Consider the following 15,040-nt stretch of genomic DNA (forward strand, 5'->3'; position numbering starts at 1 on the left):
TCACGTGCACAAAAAAGTAAAAGAAATAAGCAACATATTTAAAAAACGAGCTTTCTCTGTACTAGTTGATAATCACAACAAGATTATTGTAAATGAGAACGAAATAAGAAGAGAGATGGCAACTGTATATATCAGAGTTGTTCGAAGACGACAGAAATAATATTACCGAAATCTATCAAAATTGTAATGACGGCCCAGAAATTATGAAATCAGAGATAGAATACGCTTTAAAAATGCTAAAGTTTAAGAAAGGTTGTGATCCAGATGATACACCAACTGGGTTGCTAAAGCTAATAGATGACTATAACATAAAATACTAGTCAATTTTTTTAATGCAGTATAACACTGGAAAGATTACGTAGACTGACTCAAGTTCATCTTTATTACATTACCTAAAAAATACAATGCTAGAAAATGCTTAAAATATCGATTAATTAGCATAATAAGCCACACTCTTAAGATTTTCCTAAGAATAATCCACAACAGAATTATACTCAAATGCGAAGAAGATCTCAAATATTACCTAAGTTGGTTTTAGAAATGCTATGGAACCTAGAAAGGCATTTTTTGTGCTAAATATCCTATTACAAATATGCCATGATCAAAGAAAAGGCATATTTGCTTGCTTCGTGGACTTCGAAAAGGCATTTGATAAATTGCGGCATGAAAAATTAATGTAGATGCTAAAAAAGGTATTAATATGTAACAAAGATATTCGTTTCATTCAAAATTTGTACTGGAATCAAACTGTTATCGTAAAAATTGATAGTCATATGGAATCAAAATTGACGGGGAATTACTAAATGAAGTTAGATTACTCTAAATTCTGCTTAATCGTATTCACGAAGTAGGAGAAGAAATGGACATTAAAATAAACTCAAACAAAACTAAATTTTTAGTCAATTCGTAACCCACATCCAGATGCAGAGCTTCCATTAAATTGATTCCAAGTTGAAAAAGTTCACACAATGACATATTTGGGATTTGTCATAACGGACCAACTAGATTCAGATCCAGAACATAAATAAAACGAAGAATAGCAATGACTAAAACTACTTTTATTAAAATAAATACATTTATACACGTATTGACAATACTTTTAATACGTTAGATATTCTTAAAAGTGATTCATATAAGAATTCACACAATTTATAGAAATGGGTATCTGTAATGCTCAATTCGGTTTCTGAAGCCTACTTAAAACTAGGTATTATAGCATTACTTTACTCAACAGACAACAGAAAACAGCTACAGGAATTGAAATGAAGAAAATTATAACACAGGGATAAATACTATTTAAATTCTGTTTGTGTGTGTAGTTTTAAAATTTAGATTGTTCTCTCAAAAAAAACGCTTAAAGCGACCGGTGATGTTAAATATTACTTACGCGCGTGAGATCAGTTTTAAATAAAATTTGATATCTTTCGCAAATGAAACCATTTTTTATAAAGGTGTTAAATAAATAAAATTAGTACGATTTTTGTCATTTTTAATTAATTTCATGACATCAATAAAATGAAATTTCGATTTTTGAAACTTTTACATTACAAACGATCGCACGTGACGGGAAATACCGCCACAAATACGGTAATGGGTGGAATTTGCAGCTGAAGCCGAGTATTTATGAAAAATGTACTAGTATCGTCGAAAAAAAGCAGTTTTTAATGTTTTAGATCGTTTTTAATCGTTTTCAGCGTTTTTTAGGCATAATTTCAACGCCACACATTTGTTTCCGGTTTCAATGATTTGGCTCTAACAATGGAAATTCCGCAGTGATCAGGCAATGAAAGTGATAAGTTTTATTGATCTCATGAGAATCGTAAAAAATGACAACAATCAAGCAATATGCACTTATTTAACACCCTTATAAAAACTGACCTTATTTTTGGCAAAATATAAAAACTGCATACACAAGCTGCACTTTTCACCTTTCAAACGCATTTCGAGTTTTGTCAATAGGATACATCGATCAAAAAGTATCGAATTTTTCGAAGTAACTAACATTTAAAACCGCCGTTCGCTTCAAGCGCTGTTTCGGAGAGAACGGTTCATTTTACACAAAAAGTGAACAAGTATTTTTGTTTGAATTTATCTCAGCTACATTTTTATTTAAAACATTTTTTGTACGGCGTACAGATTCTTGTTCAAGAAATGTTTTCCCTTGTTCCCTTCCAGTAGGTGTTTCAGGAAAAATCCCGAAAGAAGTAGTAGTAAACTTTTTGCATCTTTTTGGGATCCCAAAAATTGACATTCTCAGCAAAATTCAGATTATTCGTGTAATTTTTAGAGGTTCGGTGGCATTTTCGCCTTTGGCGATTTTAGTAACTCTCATAAGTGCTAACCAAGATAGCTATGTAAACATAAAATTTAGATAGATATGACAGGATAGAAATGACTAGTCACATAATAAAAGGAATATTAAGCAAAAAATATTTAAATGTTAAATTAACATTTTTCTTGTGAGATATAATATTCTGTCGCTTTTTTACTATGAAATGAAATTAGAAATGTTAAAAGACGATCCATTTTAAGAAAATAGTGGCAGAGATGTAAATGTATTGCACAATACTGAAAATATCGAGAATCACAAATGTTGTGGTGATGCGAAGAATACAAAAAAAAATATACCATACTTACCAATAAAAAAGAGACCTGCAATAAATATGGGAAAAGAGAATAGTAAAACTATAATATTTGGCCAATTATTTGGATTAATAATATCAAAAAACGTATAGCCTGATGATAGCCTTCGAAACCAATAAATAAGTTAGCTTAAATAAAACAAATTAAAAATCAATTGTCCAATAAACCTCAGAACCAACAACATACAATAATAAAACACTAAACAGGCTATTAAATGTATTTAATAGGTGTATAGAGCAAAATATTTAACTAAAATTAGATTTTAGTAAACAAAATCAAAATTATTTATTCCAAAACATAAACTAAAATGGACCACCTGTTTGCCGTAAGGCTGGTTGCCACTGTATATTTACTAACCAGACGGTAACTCAATAATGTGAAACCGGCCATTAATTAAACTGAAAATTCAAACCTCAAGTTTACACCACCTGCACTTTTCGCATGAAGCGATATATTTATGTTGGGTTGAAGTATAAATAACTCGTAAAGGTAGTCCACTAACACATTCACGCTAACCTCTATTTAAATAAGAAGATTTAAAAACATGTTACAGCATTAAAATAGCATCTCCAATAACTTCTCGCTTTTTGTGAACCAATACCACCTTGTCCTCTTCTTTCCATCTAAAAAAGAACTATGTTAGTTATATATGTAAATAAAACAAGTAAAAATATAAGAAACGTCAGTCACTGTAGATTTCTCTGTTAAACCATTACGTCTAAATAACTTCAATCATAATAGGTTAAATTCATGAATAAAAAATTCATGAAGGTTATGTTAATTGTTTGTTTATGTTTTTGTTTTTTTATGTTTTTGTTTTGTATGTTGTGTAAAAAGTTTTAGTTTTAATTAATTTAAAAGGCTCATTTTATTTTGTAAACAGCCTTAATTGGTTCCTTGTCGTTTTCTATCCATACAATTGAAGTCAATTATGTGATTACATTATTTCTTGTTTTTGTGCAGTCTTAAAATTATAACTTATAGTGTCAGGCACATGTGATAAATGCAATAAATCATGTATTTTTAAGAAATCAAAGTCTTACATCGATGTCTTTGGTTTTTCTTGTGATTATTGCAAGTTGGTATTGTGTAAAAATTGTTCCAATGTAACTGCTACAGAAATCAGAACAAGTGATGCCAAGTAGAATAATACCATATATTTGCAAGGATTGTACTCCCAAAATTAAAAATTTGATTGGGCTCTCAGCACGAGTAAATGTTATGAAGAGCGAAGTTGAATGCATAAAGGATACTACTAAGCAGGCCATGGACATGATAGAAAAAATAAAGTCCCTTCGAAGTGAGCTGGACTCTTTGAATTGTTCTTTTCAGGTAAGCTACAATGAACTTAAATCTGAAATTCGATTTGAAATTTGCAGTCTAAAAGATATAAGAATGACTCAAACAACTGGTCTCATGCAAAAAAACACAACAGACCAATCAGTGATTGGCGAAATGATCGAAAGACAGAAAAGATCCAACAACATTATGATTTTTAATATGCCTGAGTATGATGAGGATGACGATTTAAACAAAGCCAGATCCCTCTTATCTGGATTAATGAACTCAGTCATTGATATTGTTGAGGCTGCACGAATTGGAAAAAAGAACAAAAATGGATACGGTTCATACAGAATTGTCCTTCGTAACCATTAGAACTATCTGTCAATACTCAGAAATAGAAGAAATATTGACAGGTCATTAAAGATTTTTATCGATTCAAATCTCACCCCACACCAGAGAACTGCATTAAACACTATCTATCAAGAGTGAACTTAAGAAAAGAGAGAAACAAGGTGAACAAAATTTATTTATCAAGTACTTAAATGGCACTCCTAGAATAATGACAAAAAACTAACACAGTCTTCATCTGGAGTGTGAGTTTATTTTTAAAATGAACACTTGTACAAAATGTACAAAATGATAGTTTATTTATCTTCTTCTTCAAGTGCCATCTCCGCGGCGGAGGTCGGCAATCATCATAGCTATTCGAACTTTTGAGACGGCTGCTCTGAAAAGTTCATTTGATGTACATCCGTACCACTCTCTCAGGTTGCGCAGCCATGACATTCTACGCCTCCCTATGCTTCTCTTTCCTTGGATCTTTCCCTGCATGATAAGTTGGAGCAAGGTGTATTTCTCTCCACGTGTAATATGTCCGAGATATTCCAATTTTTTTGTTTTTATTGAATTTAAAATTTCCATTTATTTGTTCATCCTTCTCAGAACCTCTTTGTTTGTGACGTGTTCTGTCCATGATATTTTCAGAATTTTTCTGTACATCCACAGCTCAAATGATTCCAGTTTTTTCATTGATGTCGCATTCAAGGTCCAAGATTCCATTCCATAAAATAAGGTCGAAAAAACATAGCACCTCGCCAACCTAACTCTTAGTTCCAGTTTTAGTTTATTTTAGTTTAGTTTATTTATGAATGTATCCTATTCTCATTATAGCATTATTATATTCAACGAGACTTGGTTGACGTGTTACTATGCCAATTAAGAGCTGCAGTTGTTTAATCTCAACATATGTAGAACTGATCAGTGATCACTCCAGGGAAACAAGTTCATTCCCAAGAGGTAGTGGAGTCCTTATTGCAGTGCATAAGAGCTTTAGCAGTAGATCTTTAACAGTTAACCAGACAATCCAAAAACTATTTTGTGAAACCTTTGAACAAATAGCTGAAGTTTATCCATCTGCACACTATTATCTGGCTGCTGACTTTAATTTACCAAACTGTGAATGGTTTTCAAATGACATGTGTTCTACAAAAATTCCACTACCAGCTGCCAGATCATCTGAAGTTGAAGCCCTGCAGGTTGTGTCTTTGTTTCAGTTCAACAATATAGTGAATTCCACTAATAATATTTTCGATTTGGTGCTGGTTAATGATGCTGATGTAACTGTGTCCAGAGCAGATGAAGCTCTTTTGAGGGAGGGTATGCACCACCCAACCCTGGAATTTAAGATTAAGATGGCCAAAAGGTGCCCCAATAAGTGTGGTTTGGTTAGTGATGGTTTCTATAGGGACTTTAGTCGGCTGACTATGTCGAAATAACTGATTCTTTATCACAGTTCTGTTGGGATAATTTATTTTTAGGAAAACCACTGAATCAAATTGTGAATATTTTTTATGATATGGTTTACTTAACTATAGAATTATTTATCTTTCTAAAAAGGTATTCAAAACGTAGATTCCCTTCTTGGTTCTCTCCAGAGTTGAAGGACCTGATTTTGGTCGTTTGTGAATTTACATAGGGGAAAGCCTTCCTTGCCCGCTGTGTTGAGTTATGGTGGTGTTGAATCCAGTCACGGACCAGAGATTGTAAATCTTTTTGCAGAATATTTTTCTACAGTCTATTCCACTCAAATATGTGACATAAACAGCGATTCACCTTCCCTTGGTCTTACTAATTTGACTGGTTTCAACATAACTATATCTGATATTTATTTAAAATTATCAGAACTGGATGTGAATAAGGGTCCTGGTCCTGATGTATTACCTCCTAGCTTTCTTAATAAATGTTGTTTTATATTATCCAGACCTCTTTTTCACATTTTAAACCTATCCTTAAATCAGGGTAAATTTCCAGAATGCTAAAAAAATAGTTTTTTACCACCTATTTTTAGAGCGGGAGATAATTCAGTGGTAAATAATTACAGGCTAATTAGTATAATTAGTGTAATACCAAAGATATTTGAATGTTTTGTATGTGACTATTTTAAAGCTACACCTGCAAAACAGCTAGTACCCCAAGAATTTGGATTCCGGAATAGCAGATCAATTGAATATAATATACTAATTAATTCAAAGTGCTTTTTATTCATCAGGCTTCTAATTAGCCTTGTGTTGTCAAGGAGCTGGATTCCTTTAACATTTTTATGGCTATGGAGTAGTTTTTCATGCCTTTCTGACGTCGTTTTGATAATTTATTGTTATCTCATTTCATACTAACGTCCTTATGGAGGTCGCTGTTCCTCACGTACTAAAAAGCATTCATAACGTTCCTCAGTACTACATTATAAAATTTCTGGATTATTTCAATATTAATTTTCTTGGCACACCCCCAGAATTGGTTACCATGCGTTTATACATATATATATATATATATATATATATATATATATATATATATATATATATATATATATATATATATATATATATATATATATATATATATATATATATATATATACAAACAACACAGTTTATTAGAAACAGAAAATTGGCCGGGATGTTAATGCAACACTCTTTTGACTTTTTGTCTAGCTTTGGGAATGGTTTTATTCCTTTTTCAAGACACTGTAATAAGAAAATAATGTAAATATTTATAAAATATCACAATTCTTCAGTGCAACTTACTAACGTTGAGATTATAAAGCATTGACACTCAACATTAATAACACATGTATAAAATATAAAATAATGGACAAAATACATTCTAAAATTTTTAAAATTTAGGTAAAGATAGTAAAACTTAGTTTATGGCATCTTTTAGGTGTGTTATAACTCTGACACATAGAGAACAAAAAGTAAAAACCCTGTGATTAAAAAGTAATTAGGTGTACTTAATATTATATTTCTTTTTAAGAAATACTAGAGGCCCAAGTTGGGGGATTTTACTTTTTAATTTTTAAACCTGTCTTAATGGTATGCAACATGTTATGCATACAAGTGTAATTTATGTACAGGTAAATATTTACATGTAAATGTAAAACAATAAAGAACAGTTTTGGAGTATTCATGAGTGCTTAACAGCATTAATTATTCACAGTATTTCTAATCCGCATGAAATGCCATCTTTCCTAATCCAGAGAACAACTTATTTAATACCAAAATATCAAAATACCAACATCGTGCTCTAAACAGTATCATAGAGCCTCAACAGAAAGGGTGCGCTAAGGGTTCCATAGGCTGCAAAGAACAACTTATCATCGACTCATTTCTAACCAAGCATATAGCAAAAAAAAACGAATCTCTTTACTGCTTTCATCGACTACAAGAAAGCGTTTGATTCAGTGCCGCATGAATGGCTTATAGATATTTTAAAAATATATAAAGTCGATGTTAACATAGTGACCTTTTTAAATAATAAGTCAGATTGGAAAACAAAAATTCACCTCCAAATACCTGGTGAAAACAATATCCAAACTGAAAATATAGTAATCAACCGGGGCCTATTTCAAGAAGACTCGTTGAGCCCACTGTGGTTTTGTCTAGCGATGAACCCCCTATCTCAGCTACTGAACTCAACTAACACAGGTTTTATTTAGCATCAAAAATAACACTACTGTTTGGGCAAAGCTTAATTGTCTATTCATCTATCACACCAAAAATACTGGAAACTCTACTGATCATGGGAATAGGATACCAAGATTCGGCAGAGTGAGAAAAACACAAGACTACAAGGCCCACTTTGTTGTAAGAATGCGAAATCCTTGTACAAAAGCGCAGAAACCAACAACTTTAAGAGTTGCAACGTAGAATGTTAAAAGTTTGTTCTCTGCAGGAAAACTGGATAATGTTGAACAAGAAATGAATAGACTAAACATCGATGTTTTAGGAATCAGCGATACGCAATGGCCAGGATCTGGGAAATGTTCAACACGAAATGATGGCGTATTTTATTACTCGGGAATCGACAACAACACCCATCGTTACGGACTTGGAATCATTATTTCAAAGAAATGAAAAAACTCTCTGATTACCTGTAATCCTTATTCAGAGCGCTTAATATTAATACAGATTAAAGAAAGACATAACTTAATAAATCTTATTGAAGTCTATGCACCAACAGCAGATAAAGATGACAATGAAATAGAACAATTCTACAACGATTTAGAAGAAATGCTGAAAACAATAAAAAAGGAACACATTAACCTTATAATGGGCGATATTAATGCCAAGGTGGGTCAAGTTAAGGAGAAGAACAAGTAGGAAACTATGGACTTGGAAACAGAAATAACAGAGGAAATCGATTGATTCAATTTTGCCAAAGCGAAGACTTCGCAATAACAAACACCTTTTTCAAATTACCTCCTCGACGGTTATATACATGGGCATCTCCACAACATACTAAAGAAAAAATAGTGAGAAATCAAATAGACTACATTATTATAGCAAGAAGGTATCGTAATGCTGTTAAATGTATTAAGACGTACCCAGGAGCTGATATAGGCTCAGATATAATCCGGTAGTTACTGTAATAGAGGCGAGACCAAAAAAGATTAGAAGACCACACAAAAAGGCACTAGATTTAAATAAACTTAGAAACAAAAACATACCACAAGAAACAGGAGAAGAAATAAATGAAAACCTCCGTTCAGTGCAACAACAAATTAACGATACAAATAACGTTAACCAAAAATTAAAGTACATAAATACAGCTATTCAAACAGCAGGAAAGAAACATCTTACAAAAACAACAACAAAGAATAAGGGGTAGATGACACAAGATATACTAGACTTGATGAAACAAAGAAGAAAGATGAAGAATTACCTAAACAAATACAAAGAAATAAACAAACACATAAAAAGAGAATAAAAGAAGTCAAAGAAGCGTGGATTAAAGAACAGTATGAAGAAATGGAAACCTATGAGACAAATAACGATGCGTTCAGGATAAGCGGAATCATAAAGAAATGCTAAATAGGTAAACTTAAAGACAAAAATGGAAATCTTATTGTAGATCTACAGAATAAAATAAAAAGATGGACGAAATACCTGAATGGATTATTTGAAGATAATAGCAACAACTTAACTCAGATAATCAATGCAACTGGGCCAGACATATTGAAAGAAGAAGTAGAATACGCAATAAGAAAGGCTAAAAATGGAAAAGCAAATGGACCTGATGAAATTCCTACAGAACTGTTGCAGCTTATCAATGACAAATCCGTAACCATAATATTACATCTATTCAATACAATATACAGTACTGGTATAATACCTCAAGAATGGTTGCTGTCTACGTTTGTCACCATACCGAAGAAAACTAAGGCAATGCAATGTTCAGATCATCGAACAATCTCCTTGATGAGTCATCTGCTTAAAATATTTCTTAGAGTCATCCACAACGGAATCTATCAAAAGTTAGATATCGATATTAACGATACACAGATGGGATTCAGAAAAGGATTAGGTACAAGAGAAGCTCTGTTTGCCTTAAACGTCCTAACACAGAGATGTCTAGATGTTAACCAAGAGGTACACGTCTGCTTTATAGACTTTAAAAAGGCCTTTGACAAAGTACGCCACAATAAACTCAAAGAAATTCTGGAGTTCAAAACTTCTGGCTTAGTAAGTTTTGGAGTGCTCATGAGTGCTTGTCAACACTAATTAATCGTGTTATTTCTAATCTTCCTAACTCAGGGAACAACTTATTTTATACCGAAGCATCAAAATAATACCCAAGATCCAGTCAAGTACCGCCCAATTACTTTTTCCAACTCCGTATTAATTCTTCACATCCTGTGTAGCCCAGCGTATCTACCAAGACTGCACTCTAAACAATATCATAGAACCTCAACCGAAAGGATGCGCTAAGCGTTCAATGGTTTGCAAAGAACAACTTATTATCGACTCAATCATTTCTAACCAGGCATACACCAAGAAAAGAAACCTCACTGCCTTTATTGACTATAAAAAAGCCTTTGACTCAGTGCCGCATGAATGGCTGATAGATATATTAAGAATATATAAAGTCGATGATAATATAGTGACCTTCTGAAGACATATAATGACAGATTGGAAGACTAAAATTCACCTTCAAATACCTGGTGAAAACAATATCGAAACGGAAAATATCGCAATTAACCGCGGCCTATTCCAAGGAGACTCGCTAAGTCCATTGTGGTTCTGTCTAACGATGGATCCACTATCCCAGCTATTAAACTCCGCTGACTCAGATTTTAGCATTAAAATCAACAATACTGTAGTGGCGAAGCTTAATTATCTGTTGTACATTTCTGATTTGAAACTATGGCTTTAACTCGAAATCACTTAGACCAAATGCTAAAAACTGTAGAAACTCCTTCAAATGATATCAGTATGCACTTTCGGTTAGAAAAGTGTCGTGTACTAAATATAGTCAAGAGAAAGGTTCAGGCCGGAGGATTCGATATACAAAATTGCCAAAACATCCGGGCTATGGGCGAAAATGACATGTATAAATATCTAGGAGTAAAACAAGCGCGGAAAATTGGCCATAAAGAATGAAAATCGAATTAACATCAGAGTTCAAACGAAGGGTAAAACAGCTACTTTGCTCACATCTTAATGGTAAAAATGTGTTTAAGGCATTAAACACCTACACCTTACAAAGGCACAACAACACCATTCTCGAACTGCAGTAGAAATAACGACATTACCGCGGTATTTAGGAAGACGAGGACGAGGAGCGACCAATTAGAAAAAGAGATTACTAATTTAAAAACTTGTTTTCAGGTGCACACGGAGACATGTACTCTTCATCTCGCGATTTGTGCAGTAGATGACACAATAACGATAAAACTGAGGGAACAAGAAATGCGCATAAACCATCTTACTACGAACAAAAAATGCGCATCTGGATGGGTAAACCTCTGCACGGGCGACATCCGAATGAAGTCAGTCAAGACTATGTCGACAATATAGCGTCGAACTATTGGTTGACATTAGGAAAGATATTCCCTGAAATAGAAGGCTCATTACTTGCCATTCAGGATCAGGTTATACCAACCAAAAATTACCTGAAATATATCGTCAAAGACCCTCGGCTCCAAAACGACAAATGCCGATATTGATGTCAAGCCTAAGAAAGCATCCATCTTACAGGGGCTGCCAGGCATTTGCTGCAACTGAATATAAGGAACGGCATGACTCAGTAGGGAAGATCCTAAATCAAGAGATAGCTTGTAAACTGGGACTTTTATAAATAAACCATCTCCCATATTATCAATACGTTCCTGAGCGTATGCTTAAGAATGACAACTACAAGGTATACTGGGATCGCACTGTGCTCACAGACCAAACTGTAGTACATAATTGGCCAGTTCTCGTGCTAGTTAATAAACTAACGAGACAAACAACACTAATCGATGTGGCGATACCTAACAACAATAATCTGCGTGTTAAGTACAACGAAAAGATCGCCAAGCACAGAGATCTGGAAATACAAATAAGGAGACAATGGAGAATGGAAAGTACCCAGACGATACCTATTATTATTTCTACCACTGGAGTCATTCCGAAGAACATCCTAGAAAACATAAAAAAGCTGGGTCTAAATGAACTTCTATATAAGATCATGCAGAAAGCTGTGCTTCTTTCAACGCCCAGATGCGTGTGACAATTTTTGGGAGATACACCGACGTACCAAGTCACCTAGGACTCGATAACATGGAAAGAATCCCACCAGAGCTCAGTCCTTTTGATACTGTAGGTATCTGGGATGAGTGGTTTTTCCATTGGAGGGAATGTAAGCCATATGGCTAAATCTGGATAATAATAATAATAGAGTTTATCTATAACAATAATTTTATACAATATATAAATAAACCCAGTTTCTCACAGAAGTTGTGTGTCACATGGACTACAACTTGTACGTGAGGGTTGAATTTTTTTTAACATAATAAAGTAGTACCATGAGATATATATCATATAAATATCTCATATATTATATATATATATATATATATATATATATATATATATACATATATTTATATATATATATATATATATATATATATATATATATATATATATATATGAGATCTTAACGAAAATTTTTATATATTGTCATTTTGACAGTTTTCTTATATAAATAATCAGTTGGATGCATTTTAACAATAAAGGTACTTAGGAGAATCGTAGGATAGACTGGCACATATTCAAAACGTGATTAAAATGTTCATAAGTAATTGTCAAAAACACTATAAACCCTGTTCTCATCTTGCCGTTGATAATTAGTTAGTGTCATTTCGTGATGTGCTTTCGACGTAGAAATAGTTTTTTGTCTTCAGTTAAATCAGTTATACTGGAAATAAATTCTTTAAACAGATTACCGTTTGTTGCACTACCAATTTCTACATCTGACTGCATCCATTTATCTGGCAACATATTTTTGTAAATCTTTATAAAAATATCCAATTTATTCAGAGCTTCGTCAGCTTGTTCAGACGATAGAGAAAAGAGGCAAGACTTTTCACTTTTTATATTGGAAAATTTACAACTATTAGGAACTGTAAGGTTACAAATTTTTTCGACCATTATCATTATCGTTTTCGTAGTTTGGATCCAAAGTCACATTGTCTCTTAAATAACGAAAAGAGATTTTCTGTTGCTATTTTGTTCATTTTCAACTTAAAATTTGAAAAGTTATGAGATCGTTACGGAAATTTTGATATACAAATCAAATTGGAAGCGTACACCCAACAAATAATAAGAGAGTATCAATGTGACTTCTGAAAAAGCAGATCAGTCACGGATCATAATTTTACATTAAGACAAAACTTGAAAATGTGCTATGAATATAATATTCCTATCTAATGCTGTTTCATAAATTTCAAAAAAGCATGAGATTCGGTAAATCGACAAAAATTACTGAATCTATTAAAAAATTTAAAAACAGCAAGCGAATTAATTAAACTATTTAAAATGACAATCAGTAATGTTAGCATAAATTTAAATACAACGGAAAACTGTTGAAAGACATTTTCGAAACCAAACAAGGTTTAAAGCAAGCATACCCTCTGTCTACAACCCTCTTTAAACTGTGTCTAGAATGGGTGATAAGAGATAGCAATTTAAACAAACCAGTGTCTTAACAACAAAGCGCTATCAGATACTGGATTATGCGGATGATGTTGCAATTCTGGCTAGATCTGCAGATGTATTGAGGGACATAATTATGCAGTCTATTTAAACCTCAGCAGGAAAACGCAACCTAGTCATTAAAGAAAAGAAATCAAAGTACATAAAATTTACAGTACCTCAAATAATATTAAGAGATCCGGTAATCTTCAAAATTAACAAGCAAGCAGATTACTATTTAAAATAATAATAATATAATATATAAAATAATAATTTAACAATTTAATTTATACATTACACCTTCGTATATGTAGGTCAGAAGTTAGTACTTTAATAAATTTATCAACGCAATTTAGTTTGTTTATATCCAAGGTTTGTATCCAAGTAACAAACAGCTTCATCGTCTTCTATAGTTAAACCATACACAATTTAACATAGCAAAATCTTAAGACCACTCACGTTCGATGGTCAGACATTATATAAAACTTATCGTTTTAATTCGAAGCTGCAGCTAGAGGCAATGCCTGAACTGAGAAAGAAATAGTAGTGTTACTTTAAGGGCAGGCAGCAACCGTCTTGCTATTTCTTTTCAGTTATTCCTTTATCGTTCAAGCTTTGAGACTAGATATGGCCAACAGCATCTAAAGCAGGTTGTTTAAACTTAGCTAAAAGTTCGACATTAAAAGCATAACGAAAGCCTGCAAGAATATAAAGCCGATACTATAATAGTGTTACATTTGGCGTATCCTTAGATACCTAAAGATTTTCTGGAACAAATTGGTATACAGGCATTTATATATGGACTACATGATGTTAAAATGCTTAAAATTTTACTGTCCAGGAGTATGAAGCTGAGAAAAACATTTCCAGATCTCGTCCAAAAATTAAAAAAAATAAGATTTCCAGAAATTAAAGAAGTCACAACCGCTGACAACCAACAACCTATTTTAACCCAAACTTTAAGCATCCTGCAAAATCTTAAAGATGCAGATGGCTAGATTGCAGATGGCTAGATGTTGAGTGTCTCTCTGAGAGACCGAATCGCAAACGAAGATACACGTCATAGAACAAAAACAACAGACGCTATCGAAATAATCGCATCAATAAAATGGTATTGGGCAGGACACGTCGCCAGATTATCAGACAACCGATGGACAAAACGTATTTTAGAGTGCATACCAAGGCAAAAAGCAATACGAAGCAGAGGAGCCCATGAACTAGATGGACTGACGACCTGAAGCGTGTTATCAATACCTGGATGCAAGCCAAACACGACATAGACAGATAGAAAGAGCTGAGGGAGACATATGTTTAGCTGTGGACGCAAACAGGTTGATGATGATAATAGGTCTTTTAGAAATCAGTCTTCCACAACTGACCACACATATCCAAACAATAGCCAGGGAATTAAAGTCCAAACTAAGAGGAGGGCGCCAGCTGTATCTAATAAATGTCCCCAAATTTGCACTTATACTTTAAATAAAAATGAACAGAATTTACTACTTCCGTCCGGCTCGCGGAGATAAGAATACGGCCGAAGTCACAAAGCCCTGCCTGTCGTAAAAGGCGACTAATGGGTAGGAATCGGGAGGTGGAGA

General features: G+C 33.2%; 1 protein-coding gene across 2 annotated transcripts in view; it reads right to left on the reverse strand.

The window, feature by feature from the left end:
• Positions 1–1,725: 1,725 nt before the first annotated feature.
• Positions 1,726–15,040, reverse strand: part of AstCC (Allatostatin double C) — a 172,058-nt gene continuing 158,743 nt past the window's right edge. For both annotated transcript variants that reach the window (XM_072527966.1, XM_072527967.1), the window contains exon 3: positions 1,726–3,266. In XM_072527966.1, coding sequence (XP_072384067.1) covers positions 3,180–3,266 — 87 coding nt within the window. In that variant the 3' untranslated portion in view covers positions 1,726–3,179. The remainder of the gene's footprint in view (positions 3,267–15,040) is intronic.

The sequence above is a fragment of the Diabrotica undecimpunctata genome, chromosome 4 (genome assembly GCF_040954645.1).
Source record: "Diabrotica undecimpunctata isolate CICGRU chromosome 4, icDiaUnde3, whole genome shotgun sequence".
In the NCBI taxonomy this organism is placed as follows: domain Eukaryota; kingdom Metazoa; phylum Arthropoda; class Insecta; order Coleoptera; family Chrysomelidae; genus Diabrotica; species Diabrotica undecimpunctata.